The sequence below is a fragment of the Phoxinus phoxinus genome (assembly GCF_949152265.1).
Source record: "Phoxinus phoxinus genome assembly, chromosome: 23".
In the NCBI taxonomy this organism is placed as follows: domain Eukaryota; kingdom Metazoa; phylum Chordata; class Actinopteri; order Cypriniformes; family Leuciscidae; genus Phoxinus; species Phoxinus phoxinus.
The window spans coordinates 19,949,136-19,973,657 of record NC_136898.1 but is presented as its reverse complement, the minus strand read 5'-3'; the positions used below and the strand labels follow the sequence as shown (position 1 = coordinate 19,973,657).

The following is a 24,522-nucleotide window of genomic DNA, read 5'->3' as shown; positions in this document are numbered from 1 at the left end:
TGTATTCACTGTGTTGCCTTACAGAAATGAAACTGTGATGGTATCAGATGGTAATATCATGGTACTTTCATATATCAAGCTACCGTGATACGATATTCATATACTGTGGAACTATTCTGAAGTACAAGAAATTGCAGCACAGCTACATTTCAAAAACGCGTTTACAACTTTTTACTTTACTACGTTTTATAGCCCTTTCATGCATGATTTTTTTTCTTATGTGCTTTTACTGCAGCAGTAGCTGTTAGGGCATGAAAAACAAGATCTGATTTTTTTTTTACACACTTTTTTTTGTCCACTTGAGATCACAGTATGTTTTTTTGTTTTAACTGAAGAGATACTGTATTAAAGATAATACAGTAATAACACAGTAAGATTGTGTGTAAGATCTGGTGGAGGTGCAACTCTGACTATATAGGAAAAAACGCTCATACGTTTACCGACAATTCTGATTAAGTTCAAAATGGACACATTTATACCGTAGCTCTCCTCACTGAGAAAACCTCAGACTGAAATCTACACTGATCTATAGAGGTTTTCAGACTTTGGAAAAACTGGCGATCAAATGTTCAATCTCATCTGAAATTAGCAGTGTTGGGAGTAATGCATTACAAATAACATGCATTCCATTTTCATATTACTTTTTGATGTCACGAGTAAAGTAATGCATTACAAATAACATGCATTACATAATCATATTACTTTTTGATGTTACGAGTAAAGTAATGCATTACAAATAACATGCATTACATAATCATATTACTTTTTGATGTCACGAGTAAAGTAATGCATTACAAATAACATGCATTACATAATCATATTACTTTTTGATGTTACGAGTAAAGTAATGCATTACAAATAACATGCATTACATAATCATATTACTTTTTGATGTCACAAGTAAAGTAATGCATTACAAATAACATGCATTACATAATCATATTACTTTTTGATGTCACGAGTAAAGTAATGCATTACAAATAACATGCATTACATAATCATATTACTTTTTGATGTTACGAGTAATGCATTACAAATAACATGCATTACATAATCATATTACTTTTTGATGTTACGAGTAAAGTAATGCATTACAAATAACTTGCATTACATAATCATATTACTTTTTGATGTTACGAATAAAGTAAAGCATTACAAATAACATGCATACGTTGCATGCATGCAATTCAGTTGAAATGAATAGTCAATTAACTGATTCAGTTGAAGTATAAATTAAAAGGACACACTGTGTGTATGTTTTTGTATGGTTAAAAATAAAATAAAAATGTATTGGTAAAAGTCAATCCCAGGGGCAAATACTACACAAATACAAATTAAAACATTGGTTTCCCACACTGATCTGAACATAAAACAGGCCTAAAGAAAAATACCATAATCCTGTGACAGAGATATTTGTCACCAATGTGTTCATGGACATTTTTAGTTAGTTGTCATTTGTCACGTTCCTTTGTTCAGTTTCCCGCCACTTGTGTGTCTCCCTGGTTACCATCATTACTTCATCTGTATCACCTGAGTCCTATTAATTACCATCATCTTGCTATAGTTCCTCCTGTTCACTCTGATCTCTGTTATGTATGGTTGTGCTTATCCTGCCTGTCTGCCCGCTTGGATAACTTTCATTAAAATAGATGTATATTGATCTTAATCTGCTTGTCTTCGTCTTCCTATAAACTAACCGTGAAAATATTATAATCTAATCTTAGATGTGATATGTAAAGGGTAAACAGCAACAGGGGATAATCATTGATTTCAAATGGATTAAGAAAACAGTAAAATAATGAATGATTTGTTCATTATTAACTCCACAATGACACATTCTGTGGAAGCGGTGTTATTATAGTCTTTACTAATAAAACAGTGTAAATGGGATTGTCGAGTTCACGCGCGTTTAGTTACCTATGATCACGCGTGTGAACTCGACAATCGACTACTTTGGACTTCGACCGAAAACAGGAAGTAAATACAGGTATTTGCGCTGGCTGAAATAACATCAGTTTTATTAATATCTTTCACATCAACTGCAGTCAGATTCACTCTGAAGGAATCATCTAACAGGGCTGGGCACTTGTAATGACACATCAAAGATGTTAAGAGGCTAAAAGCAGGTTTATAACGTGCCCCATTGAAGTCAACAGGGTGCAAATTTTAAAAAGAGGATAATACGGTGTAGGCAACACCGATTTTTGTCGTTGTTCTCTGTATTGACAGCACTCCAAATTTACAAAAAAATGAGCTCAATGTTAAAAATGACCGGAGTTATCCTTTAAAGGCCCTGGTTATGTTGTGTGATTGCTCCCTCTAGTGGTCATTGTCAAAACAATTGAGTTATTAGACTATTTTGACTTCTGCATAGTGCTATGGCCAAACTAAAATCAAACACGCCAGTTTACGCATTGAATCGATCTCTATTGTGTGTACTAAACTTATAAATGACATGTATAGCCTATAGGCTAATAAGATTCACATTTATTCATGTAGGCATTTATAAAGGTATAAGTATACATGCTGATGTTTATAAATGTATGCATTGATTAGAAAACATTCAAATAAACAAGTATAACATAATAAAAACAGAATGACAAAATGTGACTCGAAAAATGACTTTAACATGATTATGATTGTTCACCGTCACTCGAGCTATCCAAATTAACAGATCAATAGCCTATGGGGATAGCAGCATAGATGCTAAAAAACTAAACTAAACAGATTTGGCCGTTTTAAGCTTTCACTTCGTTGCATTACTGAATGATTAGTTTGAGTAACGTTAGTCAGTGCAGCTCTGAGTTTCCCCTGTCAGGCACGAGTAGGCTATGCATAAAGGGAGGAGTAACCCGTCACACGCCCGTGACGTTTTTTAGTGGACAGACTTGCAGGTACAGTGATTTAAAGTTAACCATGATTTAAGGTCGCACAATGGACGTACTTTGGGCAATATTAAATCAATAAGACATCATATTTGAACCGAAGTGCTATGAAACATGTGGATTCACATTGCCTTTGAGCAGAAGTTTTTGTGGCGCGTTTTTGTGCTGCTCTCTTTGACTGGTGGACAAGCTTTCGGAGGTGAGTGTCAGCAAACCCAAATGTATATATTATATTATTATATTGTATAACTATAATATAATATGGGCCATTCATATTTAAAACAACAATTTTGTCGATTATTATTTGGTTGTGTTTTTCAGCAGTTCATACATTTGTAGTTTTATCTCAGTAGAACTTAATTTAATTTATTTAAGTTGTCTTAATTCTGTTCAGATGGAACGGTTTTTATTCATGCAAACTACAGAAAATGTAAATAATCAGTTATAAACGGCACATTTGGGGGTAGTGACACATAGGCTAAGCAGTAATTAATACCTCACTGTACAAAGTGACTTCTACACATGTCTGAAATGGGATTAGATATAATCCGATCTGTCCAAGTTCATTTTGTTTGCCTACAGCATGAATGGAAGCGACCTCTCCCAGTCCAAAGCCAAATAGAGATAGTAGATAGAGATCTGCGATGAAATGCATTTTTTAAACATCTTAACAACATTGATAGGTGTTCTATCACTGATGATGTGTCTGAGTGTATTTCAAGACTATAAATTATGCATAATTACATGCACCTAAAATAATTACATGTAGTTCATTGTTATTACTCAGTCATCAAATATATAATCACACTGTAACACTGACACCTTAAAATAAAGTGTAACTGAACATTTTCTGTGATGTTACTTTGACCCAGTGTTTTTACGATTTTTTTTTCTAAATCGGTGTTTATTGTTTGCTGCTGATGTGTGTTTTTTGACTAGTTTATACAGTAACTTGGATATACTTTTGCAATCTGGCCCTCACGTGTGGAAAAATCAAATAATTACGTTTAATTCCCCGCCCCTATACTAACTTATTATGGTTAGTATTTTGAAAAGCATATTCATCTCCAATCACTGTGCTTATTGACTCCTATTGACCCCTTTGACACAGTGCTCTAGAAATTAAGCTCTTAAAAGGCATTCAGCACATTAAATGCATTAATTGAATTCTGATAACGCATTAGAGGGCAGCAGACACAACAGCACTTAGTCTAAACTGCTTTAGGCACAGCTGTCACAGAGCTGTTCAGGCCGATAAAACTCTTCATTTACTCAGGACAAAAGCAGCGTCTAACTCAGATACATACAGTATGTAGGAATAATTCACACACACGAGGACCGACAAAAGTGGATGGAGTTAGGGTGAAGCAATTGTGTGATAATAATTAATGTGTTATATCTCTCAAAAAGCAAGATATGTTTCACAATGAAAGATATGTGCTATTTGGATCTTTGTTTTCAGAACATCTTAACCTCTGGCACTTTGTTTGAAGGAATGTGACCTGTGCCCTTACTGTTGTAAAGTGCAGAATGTGAAAAACGTGTAATGTTTATGTATATGCTGCTGTATTAAGCACACACAAATAACTTTTTTATATAATCCGTATTGATGCAAGTTCAAATTACTTTGCAGCTTCTTTCTACGGAGATGGTTTTGTGCATTTAAAAACAGTTGAGTTGTCCAGTCAGACGTCTTTCCATGTACGGTTCCGAACCTCTGGACCCAGTGGCCTGCTCTTTTTGGCAGCTGGAGAGTCGGACTTCCTCTGGGTTGGACTGCATTCTGGCAGAGTACAGGTGATTAATTAAATGCATCAAATATATGTCACTGAAAAGAGGTCTTCATATACAACACTGTATATCCACTTTATTGCATCCTGTAAGTGTTTTGTAACTCTTAATGGCATATTAATACCTTTATGTCACTCATGCATTTGCTAGAATAGAGTTTAACTCATGTAGATTAATGTGCAAAAAAATAATAATCTTAAGAATGCAGTATAATCATTGTAGATTAGTGCTGTTTTGAATTGCTGTAAGAGACTGAGTTTAGCTACATAGTGAAATATTGCGATCAGTTTAAATGAATCAGCTTAACTATGGTGGAATCTTACAAATTAGTATCCTTCTAAATGAGCTTAAACTTATACCCATCCTTGACAGTTACATTTATCCGAGTTGTAAAGTATTGCTTAAAACCGATATTTTTTTGCCCACAGGCAAAAACAAAAGGCAAGTGATTTCTTGTTGCTTCCAGACAGAAAAAGTATTCACCTCCACTTGCATCACTGTGCTGACAAGTCTTTTCATGCTGAGGAATACTGACATGGTGACTCTGTTGCCTGTAGTTAATGTAATATGAGTTTCTTAGCAATATTATTTGATACACAAGTGTATATAAACCTTAAAGTTATGTAAGAAGATCTCTCGGGACAGGAGAGAAAAGGACTGTTATTGTTCCAGTTTAATCCAGTTTGTCAAACCTTGAGAGGAGGTGCATCATTTCAGTCAGTGAAACTTAACACATCAATGGAAGGGAGACAAATTACCCAACACTGTGAAAATAACCCAACAGGCAGAACCCAGCAGTCTGGGTAATAAATTAACCCAGCCAATTTTAGAGTGAAATAATTCACTTTTTAAAGATGAATTCCTACATCACTGTTAAGATCTTCTGTCCATCTCTGTCAGGTGCGGATTGATCTTGGATCTGGGGAACGGACGGTTCGTTCTGAGAAGGGTATCCCCTTGAATGATCTGACCTGGCATACAGTAGAACTTCAACATGACCATGCCAACATCACGCTGACTGTGGACAAAAACTCTGTGACAACTGTTAAGATGCCAGGACCTGATCTTGAACTGGAAGTCCAAGATGGGCTTTTTGTTGGTGGTGTTGGGGATCTGGAAAAACCCTACCTCTCAGCAGATAAAACATCTTCTGGCTTTCGGGGGTGTGTCGATGAGGTTTTGTTCAACGAGCATAACCTCCTATCCTCCCTTAGGCCTTACTCTGGATACAAAATGATTCATGAAGTGTCACTTGGTTGCAGCCCAGAGTTTTCAGCCACTGTCAACAATTCAATAAGTTTTTTCAGCTCCAAAGCATATATGTCGCTGCCAGCATGGGACGTACCCCAAGAGGGTGTATTTGAATGTGAATTGCATACAGTAAATTCAGAGGGGATCCTTTTATACAGCTCTGCAGGCCAAAGGGACTATATTGCCCTGGAGATCCAAAAGGGTCATCTTGTTGCTATCTTTAAAATAGGTTCAACCAAGACAGTATTAAGTTCCTTGATGGTCATCAATGATGGGACATGGCACATTTTGCGGCTCTATTTGTCTCCTCTGAATCTTCAGTTCACTCTGGGTTTGGAGATGCACAATTCTAGCTTTGGGATAAATGCCAGTGCACTACAGTTTACTGGGCCTCTGTACTTAGGTGGGGTTGATTTCAGCACTTACACAGAAATCCACAAGAATGGTTTGCTCTCTATGGTAGGCAAGCGAATTGGAGGAGGGTCATTTAAAGGCTGTCTTCGAAATATCAGAGTTAATTACCAAAGGATGGGCCTTCCAAAAGCATTGGTCACCAAGGATATTTCTGTTGGTTGTGTACCAGACAAACGGCTTGGACCCAGTACCACAAGTCCATCAATTATTACTATGGATTATGAAAATTTGACAGATGTCCTACCTGAGCTGGACAAGAAAAATGTCCTTTTACTCAAGGATTTGGAGGTTCTTGAAGGCGGACGAGCACCACTTGAGTCTAAACACATACAGATTAACCTAGAGTTCCGTAAGCTTGGGATCCGACATTCACAGGTTATGTTTCGCATTGAAGAGCAGCCGGTACATGGGCAACTCCGACTGGATGTTGACCCTAATCTGGGTGAGAACACCTTCAACATGCTGGACCTCTTGCATCGAAGGGTAATGTATGTCCATGGAGGATCTGAGAACCTACATGATTTTTTCATGTTTTCCATCTTCACCAGCAGCAAAAAGGAAGTGCCTAGCTATCTCAGAGGGAACCGTCTGCACAGATTTAACATCAGTATCACACCAGTCAATGATGCTCCTGAACTTAGCCTTCCTGAGGGCAGTATCTTCATTCTGCTGGAGCACTCAAGACGTCGTCTAAGCACAGATGTTCTCAGGGCCATCGACCCTGACACTAACTCCACAGACCTGATGTTCACAGTGCTTGGAAACCTGAATGCTGACTCAGGTTTTCTAGAAATAGAAGAACAACCAGGTCGGGCAGTGACCTCATTTTCCCTAAGCGATCTAGAGCAAGGTAAAGTGAATTATGTCCACAAAGGTGTCAAGAACTCCAGAATGGCTATTAGGGTGAGTGATGGGGACAAGGTAAGCAACACTGTGGTATTCAGGATCATCGCTGTTCCCTTAGAACACAAGATTGCCAATAACACCGGAGTAGAGGTAACCCAAGGTGAAGCAACCTTTATTAGTAACAAACATCTTGCTGTACAAGTGAATGTCCCTAAACAAGCAGTGGATATTCGCTATGACGTCACAGTGCCACCAATCTATGGTGAGCTGCAAAGGCTGCATTCAAGTGGGCAGTGGAAGCAAACAGGCACATTCACGCAGAAACTTCTGGAAAAGGAGCGTCTTCGATATCTCAGCACTTTCCATGGTACGCAGCAAAGTAATGTCACCGACAGTTTAAAATGCAAAGTCACAGTCGGTTCAGTCATTACAGATGAGTTGTTGTTTTTGATTAGAGTACGCTGGATACGTTACAGAATAACCAGAAATAAGGTAGCGATAGAGGGTGAACACAAAGTCACATTGACACCTCAAGAATTCCATGTTGTCACCAAAGGTGCGAGACTTTCGGAAAACGACCTTCACATTCGTTTGTTGACATTACCAAGGAGAGGACATCTTCTTCTCGTTAATAAGATTTTAAAAAAGAACTCTACTTTTAGCCAAGATGACATTACTAAGCGCAAGTTGCAATATGAGCTCTTAGAAAAGCCAAAGGATGATACAAGGGACATGTTTCACTTTCAAGTATTCTCGAAATTTGCCATGTCAGGGATTCATGAGTTCAGAATCAGCATCAAAGCAGGTATTCACTACATAATTTTAAGAAATCATGGACTTTCTCTCTTGGAAGGGGAGAGCAAGGTCATTACTAAGACAATGCTTTTCTCAGAGACACCCAGCTCCAGAGCAGTACACTACACTGTCACCAGCAGGCCTAAACATGGGATTTTGAAGAAAATAAACCTCTCTAATTCCTCTTCCAGCAATGACAGCATAATAGAGTTCACCAATCAGGACATTTTGGAGGAACGCATCTTGTATGTCCATGATGATAGTGAAACCGCGCATGATGCATTTACATTCCTGGCCTCTTTTGGCTCTCTGAAAAGTAAAACCCCAGGCACGGAGGGCACATTTAATATTTCCATCCAGTTGGTTAATGACGAGAAACCCATCCGTGTTGTGGATAAAGTTTTCCATGTGGTGCGTGACAGCCAGCGGTTACTTACACTGGAAGACTTGTGCTACCATGATGCTGACACAGACTTTGATGACGAAGATTTGCTTTATACCAGGCGAAAGATCCCCATGGGCGAGTTAGTCCTGGTAAATGACACCACACACAAGCTTTATCAATTCCATCAGAAGGACTTAGAAGAGAAGAGAGTGCTGTTCGTTCACAAAGGGGTGAGTTTAGGCCGCTGTGTCCTCTTCATATCAGATGGCAAGCACTATACATCAACACTACTTGAAGTGTCGGCCCAGGATCCATATGTTAAGGTGGCCAACAACACCGGTATTTTGGTCCAGAAAGGCCAGGTGGCCATTTTAAAAGTTGCCAATTTCAGTATTTCCACTAATATGGATGTCAGGCATGATGAGGAAGTGGTCTTTGAGGTTTTTCTACCACCAAGCCATGGGACTCTTCAATGCAATGGTATTAAGGCAGATACTTTCACACAACATGACTTGAAGATGGGTCATGTAATGTATCATCATGATGACAGCGAAACACAGGAGGACTTTTTTAACTTCACCAGTAAGGTGAAAAGCCTGCATCTGGATGTTAGTGTGGCAGTTAGGGTGTATCTTGAGAGTCATCAGCAGCCCCCAAAGGTCATTCACAATAACCCAATCTTGGTGGAGGAAGTAAAACCTGTCAAAATCAACAAAGACGTTCTCCAGGTTAGTTTAGCTTTATTAAAGTCATTTTCAGACAACTTGGTTATGAATACAGACTATATATTTGATATTCTTATTTGGTCTGTTTCAGGTTATTCATGAGGATAACAAACCTTATGAGATTGTGTATACTGTGAAGTTGGCACCCGCTCATGGTTTTCTGTGGATATCTATGGTAGAAGAAGATCATTACCATGGCAGTAAGGAGAATCCTATCCAAAGATTTTCACAGGATGATATCAATAAAGGGCATATTCAGTATGTTCAAACAGACCATGGATATATTAATGACTCGTTCTCACTTGACGTAACCAATGGCGTTCTAACAATCCATGATCTTGTAGTCGTTGTGGATATTATCCCCTTGCACATCCCTCTAGAGGTGTCCAATATGACCCTGATAGAGGGTTCTTCTAAAGCTCTCAGTCAGGACATCATCAAAGTTGTTAACCAACACTTTCGTGGACTCCAAATCTTCTATCTTGTAACCGAGGGGCCTCATCATGGCCGGATTGAACACTCAAGGATCCCTGGTGTTCCCATTCCTTCTTTCACGAGGGCTCAAGTGAGTTCTTTTCACCCTCTCCACTTGTTTACTTTGGCAATCGTTTAAAAATATGTTGTAAACAGCACTGTTTAAGAAAATATATCTTTCAAATGTAAAGATTGTGTACATGTACTAATCTTTATTATAAATATTTGTTAAAGAACTGCATTGTATACTTTTTTTTTCTTTGCCACAGGCTGAACAGGGGTTCATATTCTATGTCCATGACGGAAGTGAGACCATGGCTGATAATTTTACAGTCGTGGCCAATGATACAGATATCCGGAAGCAAAGCTTGCCCTTTGTGATTTATGTCAATGTAACTCCCATAAATGATGAACCTCCAGTTGTAACTGTCAACAGGATCCTCAAGGTGAGTTTCCCCCCTGAAACTAATTTGTACTAATTCTACACTACAAAGATAACTGTATTGCACTTACTAACCATTTCTCATGTATTTATACAGTATTTGTGAACTTCAATTGTTTACTTCAATTGTTAATGGTTTAATTAAATTATATTAAACAAAAATAAAACACACACACACACACATATTTACAAACTTTTATACCAGATGCGTTTAATCGCAATTAATCGATTTGACACCACAAATGTATATATATTTTATATATATATATATATATATATATATATATATATATATATATATATATATACTGTGTGTGTGTGTGTGTATATTACATATATTACATATTTACAAACTTTTGTTCGATGCGATGAATTGATTTGATACCACTAATATATATATATTCAAATAACGTTTGTTTTTAATTATGTATATACACACACACACACACACACACACACACACACACACACACACACACACACACACACACACACACACACACACACACACACACACACACACACACACACACACATAAACCATGACTTTAACCTGGGTGATCTCCTTCCCACAGACCCAACAAATATGTTCATTATCACAAAACATTTACTTATATCTATTATCTGACAAAATATGGCATCTTTTTCTATTTCCATCATGGAAAGATTATTTAAAGAACATTGGTTAAAATAGCATAAACTGTGAGGAGGACTAATCTTCAGGCGCCCACTTTCACCAGCAGGAGGCTCAGTAAACACATTCTAAAATGGCTTCTGCTGTAAAATAAATAAATAAATACTGTTTCTAGTGAAAATGTTAAACCTTACTTGACAAAATATGACCAAAACTGACAGCATCATGTTTATGTTATTAGGTGTGGGAAGGTTCTGTGACAGAGATAACCACCGAGGACCTCAGTGCTGAGGATCCAGATTCTCCTCCTGAGAGCCTAGAATTCATCATCACTCCACCTAGGAATGGGCATCTAGCCCTAAAGAGCGCCCCCTCCAGGCCTGTCCTGAACTTCACCCAAGAGCACATCAATCGTGGCCAGCTGGTCTTTGTACATAGTGGTTAGTTTACATTTTAAAGTGCCTTTCAGAACTGCCCATAAGATTTGATAAGCCATTTTGCTTGATCTCTCAGTAGGTTTGTGGTATTTGTGTTTCAACAGGTGCCTTGTCAGGAGGATTTCACTTTCAAGTCAATGATGGAGTGAACTTTGCTCCAAGGAAAATATTCAGTGTCACAGCCCAATCTCTGGTCATCAGCTTAGAGAAAAATCAAGAACTCAAAGTTTTCCCAGGTTTTTTATAATGCTTTAAAGAAACCAATATCCGCATTTCTTCAACTTTCTTGTCGCTTTCTTCAACTTAAACTCTAGTGCCATTTTAAACCAGTGAAAATTGTGGTTACACTTTTTACATGTTTTCTGTATGATATAAAGGATTTATTCTCTGTATTCTTTCCACAGGTTCTTCAAAGTTAATTTCTGAAGATGAGCTGCTGATAATCACAAATGACTATGATGATATTTATGGGAATCGCACCATCACCTACACCGTGACCTCACCTACAAAATTTGGACGCCTAATGTGGAAACGAGCAGAAAATTCCACACAAGAAATCTCCTCCTTCACCCAAAACATGGTATTTATTAAATCTGCCTCTGAGTTTTGTTCAAATGTGTACGTCTTTTCAAAAATATGATAGGCACATCGCTGAGATTTGAGCAAGTGTATTCTGCTAAGGTTTGACATTTCACGGATTAGCCAATGCTCTACTACAGATGTCATCCTGCATATATATTTTGAAGATATGTATGGTTTTGAGCATGCTTTTGTCAAAATAAAATTTCATGTAACACTATTTGAGCATAATATAAAATTCTGACAAAAATTGTATTGTGGTATTGCAACATGGGCAAACATTTTTTGTCATCGCAATGTTTGCATGGGCTGGAAGAAATTTAGAAGTTAATTTCACTCTTGTGCATGTTAGCCGAGCCAACCATTGGTGAAATTCAAAACATTTATTTAAAATATGGCTCTTCAACATAATTTGCATATTTAAATTTAAAATGTAAATATTAACATACTTAAGAAGAAAATAAAGCAAATATGTGATAACAAATATGTGAAATGTGATATTAAATAGCATTTATGTGATAATTCAGTCACACTTTAGATTAGGGTCCAATTATCACTATTAAATCTAACTATAAACTACGACTATGCCTCAATAAACCCCTAATTACTGCTAATTAATAGTTAGTAAGGCAGTTGTTAAGTTTTTGCCCAAAGTTATTGGGCAAGGTTAAGGGATGTAGAACATCGTCATGCAGAATAAGGCATTAATATGTGCATTATAAGTAGTAATAAACAGCCAATATCCTAGTAATATGCAGGATAATTAGCAACTCGTTAATATTGAGAATTGGACCCTAAACTAAAGTGTTATCGATCATTCGAACTTATAAATAATCTTAATTACCTCTATTATTTTAGGTGAAAGAACGTGCTGTGCTGTATGCACAGACTAAACCTGTTGCCTGGACCGCTACAGATTCCTTTACCTTCACTGCATCATGCCCCCCAGCATCCCTCCATGCTCACACCTTTAATATCCACATCTCTTATGAAAATATTGGCCCGGAGCATAGGAGTGCACTCTTTACAAATACTGGTAATGCTTTCTGACTTCTCGTGATGTTTATTTGATTAACAAATTGAACACAATTAATATAGTATCTCTACACTAACAACTTCATATTCATTATTCAGGGGCTGTTGTCGCTGAGGGTAGTAGTGTTCTCGTAGATAAATCAAAATTGGATGCCTCCAACCTTTTGGGAAAGTTAGAAGAAGAGGAACGTAATTTCTATGAGGTCTGGTACGAAATCACCTCTCCACCCCTCCACGGTACAATTGTTGTAGGTGAAAAGAACCTGACACGTGAAAGACCAAAGTTCTCCCAATTAAACCTCCACAAGCATGGGGTTATTTATGTTCATGATGACTCTGAGACCACTCACGATAACTTCACTTTTGACGTGTGGCTAAACCCCAAAGGAAAGCTTGCTAAACGACCCCAGAATGCAGACTACATAGTATCAGGAATATTTAATATTACTGTGACCCCTGTTAATGACCGGCCTCCTGTGCTGAAGACGGGATCCCCTAGACTCAAAGTGGTCAAAGGGGACACTGTGACCTTGGACACTGAGAACCTTTATGTGGAGGACCAAGACACTCCACCTGAGGAACTTTATTATACGGTAATCAGCAAGCCCAAAAATGGCTTCCTTGCATTGGAGGGACAACTTAATACGTCTGCTATCACTTTTACCCAGGCTGATGTAAATCAAGGAAGGGTGCGCTTTGTACAAAATGGGGAACCCTCATCAGGGGTCATCTACTTCAGTATAACTGATGGATTCCACAGACCACTCTACAAGCTCTTTAGTGTAGAGGTAGAGAATATCACCATCAGTGTGGTCAACAACACCGGACTGACTCTGTTGCAAGGTCAGACCGCAGTGACTCTGACATTCGAACATCTGGCTGCAGTGACCAATGAGAAAGATGCATCCATTAAGTATTTAGTTACAGGCCCACCAAGTCATGGGTGTGTCATGGTTATGGAAGAGTCGGTCACACACTTTGACCAAGAGGACCTTCACACTGGCAGATTATTTTATAACATGACTGACCTGTCGTCCTCTCAAGACAGCTTTGAGTTCACAGTCTTCACATCTGAGAGTAACCTGACCAACCAGGTGGTAAACATCACAGTCAGGCCACTGATCCACCTTGGAGAGCATGTTAGGATCCCTGATGGTATCCCAGTGAAGCTAAGAAAAGACGTCCTTGATGCAACAGAATTGGCCTCCCTTAGTGCTAGCGATCCCATCTTTGAAATCCTTGAGCCGCCGAAACATGGCAAGCTAGTCAAAGTGACATTTGACCTTGGAGGAGCCTCTCCCTCGCTGGAGTCCTTCACATTCAGGGATGTGGAACAGGGCAGAGTTGCCATAGAGGAAAACATCAATTTCCAAACCATTTATGGCAACACAACAGCGGCCAGGTACAATGTCTCAGCAGTCCATCCACTTAATGACTCATTTGTTTTCCTTTTAAAGGCAGCCAATGTTCAGCCTGCCATGGGCGAATTTGTGTATTTAGTAATACCTTATGACCCCATTACAGGGAAGCATATACTTTTAGAGCCGACCAAGTTGCCGACTTTCAACAGAACAACAAATGCTATGTCACCCATGTATCCTCCATCTCACTTAGATCCAACAACAAGACCACACAGGACTGCTTCAAAGCTGAAACCCCGAAACCGCTGGGGAAACCACACACGAAGCAGATCACCGGTTCCTCATGTGCCCCGTACCACGATGGGCAAGTTGGACCCCTCCCCAAAAAATACATTAGTGAGGATGGAGTCTTTACCAAGACCTGCATCTGATCCTCTGCTCATCATCCTGCCACTTCTGGCCTGCCTCCTCCTGATTATAATTCTTGTGGTTCTTATTCTTGTCTTCCGGCACCGGAGGGAAAAGCGGGCCCACCCCGCAATGATACAAGCTTTGACTGGGAACCCTGATGAAGATATTTTAGCCAGAGGCCCATATCTGGGTCAGCCTGAGAGAAGTCTCACTGTTCCTTCGGTTATAGTAACCCCACTCTCTCCAAGCTGCCCTGACAGCCCCGTTTTAGAGGAAGTACATGATGCAGCCTTGGTGCCCGCGATTGAAAGAGCTGTGTCTCCATTTCTCCTTTGCACATGGAGTCCGCTTGACCCTGATTCTGCCCAGCAGTGTACACCAGCAACATCACCCCTTAAACAAAACCAGTACTGGGTTTGATTCAACTCCTTTTATCACATCCAGATGTTGCTTGAACCAATTTTGTGAACTATGATAGTGCATGACCATCATGAGAGCCAACTCTTAGCGTTGCTGGCAGAAGAAAGTATGCTTTTAAGTTTCATACCATACACTGAGAAACTGAGAAAATGTCTACTTATACTATTGTTGGCATTTCGGATTTTAATAGACTGAAGGTCTCTTGGCTTAGTGTCAAGGGAAAGATCGCCAAATTGTAATTTTAACACGTTCATTTTTGAAGTTAGTCCAATTTCTATCCTGCCACAGCATAGATCTTTTTGTAGTTTTTATACTTACAAAACACAGATAGTCACCAAATCTTTGTTATTACAAGGTCAGAATGTTTTGCAGTTATATTTACTATTATGCTAAGTCAGAATAAAATGTGCAAACAATTGTCCCTTTAGCTTGGCACTGGGGCAGTACCCTCAAAGGTACACTTTTGTACCTTCTCTAACAGTATTAGCACATTGAGGTACTATATGCATCCTTTAGGGGTACATAAGATACAATCGTGCACCTTTGAGGATGCTACCCCAGTGACGAGCTATGGGTTTTTGCACATTTTTGTGCTACAGGTAGAATGAATGAACATGGTTAATTCAGTTCACAGACTGCAGTATGAATTTAATGTTATACATTTAGATCCTTTGCCACATTTTAGAGGACAAATAACACACGTTTTTGCATCCAGTGTTCTTGGTTTTATTAAATACAGACATTTAACTATTCTACTTAGGCCTTCATGTAGTAACAATAAGGGCTTTCACACCAGGTAGTTATAGGAACTCAGTTATAGGAACTAGCCATCATGGCTGACCCTAAGAACTAAATGTTCCCCTAGGGCCATTTTTCTGGTTGCATTCGCACTGTTAGTAGGAACTGTGAAGTGATGTGAAATGGAGATGGAATGTAAATGTATAAGTTATGCGATTAAATGAGAAAAAAGGAGGGCTAAAAGACTAAATCTACGACAACTTGTAGTGCTAGATATCGAGGCTGAGATTGAACACAATGCCGCAGAAAAAGGCGACTGGTAAATGCCGTTGACATTAACTTTCTGTATGTTTATTTTCCATTATGTATGCTAGATCGTGGAGTTAGTATTTGTTAACTGTGTTTACACAGCTTTGAAAAATGGCAGGTGCCGGTGTTTCGTATGGCATTGCGTTCGGCAATCAACTTACGTACACTTGCGTCACTGTCTAGTTCCTATTGTGCTGGGTTGTAAAATTGTTCCCAGTTTCTGCGGTTCAAACACGCCAAACAAGCAGGTACTTCCGCCATTAGTTATAGGAACTATGAAAACGTTCCTCTAGTGCGAAAGCCCCTAATAGTTTATTTCTTATGCCATTGTAGGATCACCTAATAATACAGTATTGTTATTATTTAGGCCTACCGGTAAGTAGAAGAGGGAAAAAAAATAAATTCTGAAACATTTTATAATTAGTATACAGGAATAAAGTGCTAATAAATAATTAGCAAACTATTATAGTTAATTTATTGTTTATATATTATAGTCTCTACATTGTTAATAGCCTACGGTATATACAAATAGTGAGTTCTTTTTAGCCTATATACAAATAGTGAGTTTTTTTTTTTAAATGAACAAAATTTAAGTGATTTTAAATAAATCTTTTTCGCGGGAAATTACATACATGTGTCACTCGCGTGTGTGTCTCTTGTCATATCCGTAAATAAAGAAAAGTTGCTCCGGCTACTTTGATGCATGTATAGTGTGGGAGTGAGATAGGTTTTCAGAGATGGCGAGACCTGAGGGATTTGAAAGCGATGCGGAGATGGCGTTTTTATTACTCTACAGGAGAGTTGTTATTCCTCAACAGATAAATTGCCATATGTAGGCACCATGTAACGCATTATCTATTGTGAAGGGTCATTTCATTATGGTTGTTATAGTGCTGTGCTGGAATTTATTTTCAAGGAAGTGTCCATTGAAAGTGGTTATATCTCTTAAGCCTAGTAGTGAATGTTTTTGAGCAGCAGGATAAACATTCATACGCACAGTCATGCAGATCCAAAGCACAACTCTTTACATATTAGCTAATTAAACAATAATAATGTGTTAATTACAGTGACAATGCATGAAGAACTCACTACTTGTATATAGGATATACATATATTAACAATGCAGAGACTAGAAATATCTAAACTAAGAATTAACTATAAAGGAATACTTTATTCCTGCATACTCTACAATAATTTTTTTTTTTTTTTCTTTTCTAAATGGTTTTTAAAAAACACTATAGAACCATAGCATTATGCTGTACCTTAATGCCTTATGTTTATTCATATTTGCTGTAGACAAAGTCTGTCAGATTGGCATGAAGTGAGAGAACTGAAACTACTCAAAGGTACATTTTAGAGAAGTGTCTAAATATGAAATAACATGCTGACCACAAAAACAGATCCACCCTAAAAAATATCGCACTACAAATTTCACACTCTTAATAAGCAAGATGGCATTAGCAGTATATTCAACTGTTATGATATTGAAAGAAGGGGAATAGTTACCTTAAAGGAGAACTCCGGCGCAAAATGAACCTTTGGTCTAATTACACATTGTTACCTAGTCAACCGTTATCTGAGATTTGTTTTCATGATTATCGAATGTAAATAGTTTTATCTCTAAAAACAGTTTAGCCTATAACGCTAGTATAACGCTACTATATAGGGCATTGAGTAATGACATCGATCCCCGAACGCCGATCCAAATGCGCTGGACCATATGAGATTCTACACAGTTCAGCGCATTTGGATCGGCGGTTCGTAGATCGACTGATCGAGACTGTTTTTCAAAGATGGCTTCTGCCTGTATACGTGAAGTTGACTGTATGTATAAAATATCTTCTTATTAAACTGTCTGGACACTTACACAGTTCTCAATGCTTCGGTTTGCATGTAGGGACCCTCATTATGCTACCGTGTTAGTGTGGGGCTATTTTGAGCCTTGTTAGTGGTATTAACAAGCAATTTTTATTTGTCATTACTCAATGCCCAATATACTAGCGTTATACTAGCGTTATAGGCTAAACTGTTTTTAGAGATAAAACTATTTACATTCGATAATCATGAAAACAAATCTCAGATAACGGTTGACTAGGTAACAATGTGTAATTAGACCAAAGGTTCATTTTGCACCGGAGTTCTCCTTTAACGCTCCATAATGCCTAGTGTGCTTCAATGATTAATATTTGATTTTTTTTTATTCAAATTTTTATTCTATTTTTTATTTTTAAGTGAAAGATGACCATTTGTGTTTATCTTGTAATGCCTAGAACTTACTGGCTTCAGGTTTATGAATGTTCATGTATGCGTGTATGTATGTCTGTGTGACTGAGAGAAAGTGTGACTGAGTTAGATACACTAATGTAAAAATGATTGTTCTTATTGTATAAATGTATATTCTAATAAAATCATTGCTTTTTCTCAAATACTTTGGACGTTTTGAACTTTTATGATTAATAAATAACACATTAGTATACGTAACATATTAGTATATTAATATACGTAACACATACAAATTTCTATAATTTCAACATAAACCACTATAATTTCTTTATAGCTCCAATTATTTAGAAAACAAATGCTTCATAAAAACACAAATGAGTGTAGTCCTTCCTTTTCTCCTTAGTGTTGTTTTAAGGGATGTATTTGTGGGCTTGTTAGTGATCGGGGTGTGGAAATAAATTCTTCATGATTAAGGACCTGAGTATGTGAAAACAGACGCAGGCAGTGAGTGGAAAGAGAAGCCTAACTTTAGCTCTTATAAATAATTCAAAATGCAGCGAGAGATCGACTGCTCCGGGACAGCTCGGTTTTTTACCACAGTAAAGCACAGAAACTACCGTAATAGTGGTACGATCTCTTTCAATAGGTCATTTGATTGGTGCTCAGAGGCCTTCCTGTAGTCAATCCTTTTATCCCTTAAAACTCACCTTTTATCAGCAAAATTACATGTTTAAAAGTTTTTTTCTTGATAAAAAAACTGTAATGCCTTAAAATAGCTTGAATGTAACTCTACACCCTTGTCTCATTTAGCATTTGCGGTTCTATGAATATGCAAATGAGCCCCGCCTCCACTCACTCACACCAGCTCAGAGATCCACTCGTTGACGATCACATGTTGACCTGATTGGTTACTAGGTAGTTTGTGACGTCAGAAACACCAGCGAAACACTGCAGTTTTAAGGAGAAAATACTCAGCAATGGTGTTGACTTTTGAATTTACACATGGTTTGTCTTAAAGCACATTAAAAACACCACATAGACATATAAACAATATTAAAACCTTGATTTTTACCACAGGGTGACTTTAAACCTTTTTAGGGGATGGACCACTTAAAAAGTAAAACAAAAATTGTGGAACACCTAATAACCCAAATCTCATGTGACTCTTCATCTGTTTAACCAATCATGTCTTGAGCCAGTTTGCTTTTTGCTCTTATAAATAAACTTTTCACAGACCACCAGTGATCCAGAGTTTGAAGTTTCACTTCAATTTTTCTTGCTCATCCAGCTGGTTAAACGGTCTTGATAACAATTGGAGCTCCTAAAATACATCCACTAAGCTCTCATTTACTGTAATTAAACTAGCTAAAAATACTCGGGTTGAAACGTGGGAGAAAAGGTCTAAACTGAATAATGGAAGTGCTGGTAAACTAGTACCGTGAGTGATCCTCTCAGCCTCGTCTGGAATGTCTTCTAGATAAAGAGGGTTTCAGCCCATGTTTTCTAGGTCATTGTTCCTTTGCACTTCTCCTCCAGGGCTGAGAAACTGTGTCTCGTCTTTCTCTCGCAAGCTCTTAATGTAAAACAGACGCGGGCCTCTCCCTCGGAGCAGATTAGATAAAGGTTAATAACGAAGTGAGAGTACAACTTGCACAGACTGAGAAGGATCAGAAGCAGCCGTAACTGACAGATCAACACAATAAGTCATTCAAATGTATAATGTATCTTTATATCTGTAATAGAATTCAGAAGAATCAGAAGACTGTTCAAAAGACACAAATGCCTTCAAGTCTACTCTTATGTAGCGTCACCACAGTTCATAGTCCAAGGAATGAGTCCAAACCAGTACAGAGAGCATTTCATACAGCCACACAATTACAAGTACGTGATCTATGTTGTTTGCATCGACTGTAGCTACTAAGCCAATTAAAATGTCAACTTAAAATTGTGGTTCAAGGGTTTCAGGACACTTGAAACCGATTAGGACCTTTATGTATAATCAGATAATGATTCTAAGGACCATTGTCAGTTTCTGGCAAGTTTTCATCATTATTTTTTGTTTGAAACTCAAAGCCACCCCAAACACTCCAACAAGACAGAAACTGTATTTTCATGAATCTGGCCATTTCTGGCCTTCATCAGTTCTGGCCATTTGACTTCCTAAGCCTGATCATACATGTCCAGGGCTTCCTCCAACTTGCCTGTGATTTTCTGAAAGAAGCTGATCTGCTGCTGTAAGAAATATTGCATCTGTGCCTTGAAATCACGCACACGTATGCGATGAAAGTGTTGGATCTCAGCTAGCGTCGCGCAGGAGATGATGTTGCAGCGGTCATTGATGCCTCCACCTGCAGTGCCATCTTTCTCCTCGCCGTGTTTCTGGCTCTCCTTGGCCTTAGTGAGGGCTCCTGGAGAAAGACGGAGGATGGAAGTGAACAGAAAAGGGAAAAGAAAAATGGTTCGGTTAAAAGTCTATAACACACAAACACATCTGCAAAAACACACACATGCACTTTTTGAGAGTTTTCCATTTTGAACACATTGCAATGCAAGCTCAGACCAGTCATGGCTCCTGGAGTCCTGATTTATGGCTAACAGCTCTCTTTGGAATTTCTCAAGGAGAAATCAATATTCCCTGTGCACTATAAGTCAATTCTGAAACGAACTCTTACTTTGCTTTCTAAATTCACTTTCCTGGTCTTGTTGCACATGATTCATCAGTGCATTAGTATTCCAAATAAAAAAATTGAATCTTGTATCAAAATGTAGTAACTTGCTCTTTCTCCAAAAACAATTTTCATTTACTTTTTAACCCCGTCCTCTCTAACTTGGCTCCATTTTGGAATGTAACGCCTACTTTTCACAATCCAATCAATTCCAGATGGATAAAATCCTGACCTACATTTTTCTTTCCCCCACGTTGAATATCCTGTTTCACTCAGAATAAGTTGCGAATGTCGTTTCACATTGACTTTACGTATACAATCACAGATATTACATCAAAAAGTTTAGTTATGGGATGTGTTTCTTATGGAAGCTTGTTTCCACCACAGAATAAAAAAAAGTTAATTGCGACTTTTTATCTCACAATTCTGACTTTATAACTCTAAAGTCTTTTGTTTAATAACTCGCAATTGTGAGTTATAATCAGAATTGTGAGATATAAAACGTCAGTCTTTTTCCCCCTCAGAATTGGACTTTATAACTCGCAATTGCAAGTTTATATCACGCAATTTTGAGATAAAAAGTTGAAAAAAAAGAAGTTTTTTTTAATTCTGTGGCGGAAACAAGCTTCCATAGTTTCTACATCCAAGGATTCAGAAAAACTATCTGTGAGTTAGCCTAAACTGTGGTGTAAGCATTCAATGCTTCCCTGTGCTGGAGCCCTAAGCTTAGGATTAGAGCCTTCAACACAAAAGCTTTCCCAGTATCAGTTGTTTGAAAGAGACAAGCAATTTCTCATACAAAACCGCATTAACCATTTGCGTCATAAAAACCCAGAGATATGATTCAAAAGAATGACACACGTCAATTTAATTTCACAGTAAAGGAAAAATAGATTAGTCAGAGGTATACACTTCCCCCACTAAAGGGAAGTGAGGATTACAACAGGTTTGGCTTCATTTCACCATACCGACACACATCTCAAGCTGCAAGAACTAGCAGACCCCATATGCTCTCTCTCTCTCTCTCTTGCACCAGGGAAAAATCAGGACATGCCATTTGACTTACTGTCGAGAGCCTGTTGCCATGTGCCATTTTCTATTAGCTATAAAAAGTTAATGAATCTATTTTACATCAGCAGCTTTCCTTCACTAAAACAGCATACATCCATTTTCAGTATGAATAAAATGCTTTTTTAGTTTCATTAAATAGTAATTTACCATGCTGATTTAGGTTTCCACTCAAATATTAACCTGACACTGGATAGTGTGTAATTTCTTTAAGCTGATGGCAAGCACATCAACTACTGACCTACTGACCTATATCTACATTTTATTGCATGCCATTCTGACAAGTGGTATTTGAGCAAACACATGAGAAAAATCCCAAACCTTTCTGAACATGGATAATGTCTGGAAAGTTTGCAAGGTGTCCCTGGTAAATCGCTAAAAGATCGGAAATCGGATCCAAATCCTGACGGGGCTGCTCTGCAAAGTAATCCCCAATGGTCTCATAGACTTCTCCAGTGTGTACCATGGCCTTGTTTAAGGGAACTGAGTATACTTGCTGGTCGAATTCAAAGGCCTGACTTAAAAGTCTGAAAGCTTGTCCAACTCTCTTATATTCCTTTTTAAAACCAGTGATCTGCTTTCTGGCAAATTCGTTAATTGTGACATTGACCTGTATGAGGTTGTCGTCCATTTTTTTGGTGAACGTTTTGAAACCATCTATGTTGCTTTCCACCTCTTGTAAGTCAAGCGGTAAAGCTGGAGGACAGATAGTGAGGAAGAAGTTAGCGCCGACTAAGTGGTCCTTCTCGGCTTTTCGCTTGCCTTGCTTCCAGGCTTTTTCATCATTACTGCTGCAGGTGAGGAAATGCTGGAAAACATCACACTTGGATAAAATAGGATGACTCGTCATGTGATTCATCCACCATATTAAACCTTTCCTCCTCTTAGAAACGAAATCCTCTTCAAATCGACCCGTGGCTTGTTTTTCTGGCAAGTGAGGGACCGAAATGACAGGGAACTTTTCTACAAGTCGCGCATAAAGCCAGTCAAAGTGCTTGTATCTTCTATTCACCTGGCTTTGAGTATGACTAGGTGTGAGTCCATAGGACATATAGCTCTTCATGCCTTTGAATTTGGTCTGTTTAGTGGGGTCATCGATAGTGCAAGTGAATGGATATGGGTTATCTTGCCATTCCGGACCGTATTGACCCATATCCACGAATACTTTGTCTCCATCTCTGACCAAACCTGAAGCCTCACCCAAAACAAAAGCCTCGCCGCCTGACTTTACGAAGGTTGAAAACCTATTGAGATTTTTTCCAACTGTTCCTGTGCTTTTGGACGCACTACTACCACGTCGAGTCACTGAGGTGTTTGTGCTGGTCGCTTGAGAATTCCCGCGTTTTTCAGGTGTTCCTCCGCGTTCCTCCGACGTCACGCTGTCATCCCAGTCATCATCCCAATCCTCATCGCTTCCTTGGCTCGTCTGAATACTGAGTCGCTGTTGTTTAAGATGTCCCTGGTAAACAGCGGAATGCGTGGGTGTCGACTCGTTTGAGGTGTCCCTCGTCCGAGGACTAGTTTGGTAGTAATAGTCCTGACTAGCGGATGTGCCGTTATCGTGTAGTGATGTGTCAGTCGTAATAATCTCCACGTATGATGCAGGGAACAGTCCCGTCTCGCCTCTGGTGTTCGTGCCCTCCAACCAACCATCGACAACCTCTTCACTACTCAAAGTTAGGAGTTCATTCTCTGTCACAGAGATCTCGCCGGGATTTTCAGAGATAAAGTCGTATAAAGCTCTCGCTCTGATCGCCATAGTTGTGTGGGAACGCTTTGTAAACTCCGTTTCCAAAGTTACAATACACTCTCCGCGCCGTTCCGTTAAATTAACCTCTTCAGGAATTCACGGTCTCTGCTTTCTACCAAAACACGTCGAAAACTTTTGAAGACATTATCCTGTTGAAAAGAGTTTAAAATTCCTCTCAGAAGGGTATTGAAAAAGTGGGGTTTGTGTCCGCCTGCTGCCTCTCTTCGCTGAATGCGGTCCAGGGCAGAATAATCGAGGGTGGAGCCAATCAGAATAATCAGCCTGGGGCAGAGAATAAACCCAAATGCCCCTGCGTGCAGCACTGCGACTGACTGTCACCGTCATTGTCATTTTCAAAACATGTGGTCTTCCAATTACCTCATCGTTTCAAAAAGATCTTATAATATCTTTGTTATTAGTCATTATTGTTATTTTTTGGTTCAGCACGGATCGAGGCTATCATCAGTATCAGTAATTACATTTTCAGTAAGAATCACACACACACACACACACACACACACACACACACACACACACACACACACACACACACACACACACACACACACACACACACACACACACACACACACACACACAGACATATATATATATATATATATGATTTAAAAAACTAGAACATTCCAATAGTTACAAATTCCAGTCGAACATTCCAATAGGCCTAGTTAGACATTCCATTAGTCAGAACATTCCAGTAGTCACAAATGTATATATTGTTCATTCAAACAGATGTACAAATGTAATGTGAATATATATTTTTCTTTTGTTGTTTGTAAAAAATGAAGTTCATTTGGGCAGGTTTTTGTGTTAAGAAGATAATGTGTTTATTAGAAAGATTCTCAACTGACTTTATTTCCTGAAC

The 24,522-nt window shown here is 38.5% G+C and overlaps 2 protein-coding genes across 4 annotated transcripts; one reads left to right on the top strand and one right to left on the bottom strand.

Annotated features, from left to right (window-relative positions):
- Nucleotides 1-2,218: 2,218 nt before the first annotated feature.
- On the top strand, nucleotides 2,219-14,893 carry LOC306991471 (chondroitin sulfate proteoglycan 4). 2 transcript variants are annotated; one of them, XM_079599334.1, is made up of 10 exons: nucleotides 2,219-3,084; nucleotides 4,519-4,682; nucleotides 5,577-9,095; nucleotides 9,184-9,657; nucleotides 9,836-10,012; nucleotides 10,884-11,082; nucleotides 11,184-11,315; nucleotides 11,484-11,659; nucleotides 12,517-12,694; nucleotides 12,793-14,893. In XM_079599334.1, the coding sequence occupies exons 1-10, from the start codon at nucleotides 3,000-3,002 to the stop codon at nucleotides 14,883-14,885; spliced, it is 7,197 nt and encodes a 2,398-aa protein (XP_079455460.1). In that variant the 5' UTR covers nucleotides 2,219-2,999; the 3' UTR covers nucleotides 14,886-14,893. The 2 variants fall into 2 exon arrangements, with proteins under 2 accessions (XP_079455460.1, XP_079455461.1); XM_079599335.1 differs by lacking the exons at nucleotides 2,219-3,084; nucleotides 4,519-4,682 and adding an exon at nucleotides 5,434-5,479.
- Nucleotides 14,894-16,039: 1,146 nt separating this feature from the next.
- Nucleotides 16,040-23,907, bottom strand: snx18b (sorting nexin 18b). 2 transcript variants are annotated; one of them, XM_079599354.1, is made up of 2 exons: nucleotides 22,211-23,906; nucleotides 16,040-20,563 (listed from the first exon to the last, which is right to left on the bottom strand). In XM_079599354.1, exons 1-2 carry the CDS (start codon nucleotides 23,646-23,648, stop codon nucleotides 20,316-20,318), a joined length of 1,686 nt encoding a protein of 561 aa, XP_079455480.1. In that variant the 5' UTR covers nucleotides 23,649-23,906; the 3' UTR covers nucleotides 16,040-20,315. The 2 variants fall into 2 exon arrangements, with proteins under 2 accessions (XP_079455480.1, XP_079455481.1); XM_079599355.1 differs by having other exon boundaries at nucleotides 20,432-20,563; nucleotides 22,139-23,907.
- Between the last annotated feature and the right edge of the window lie 615 nt (nucleotides 23,908-24,522).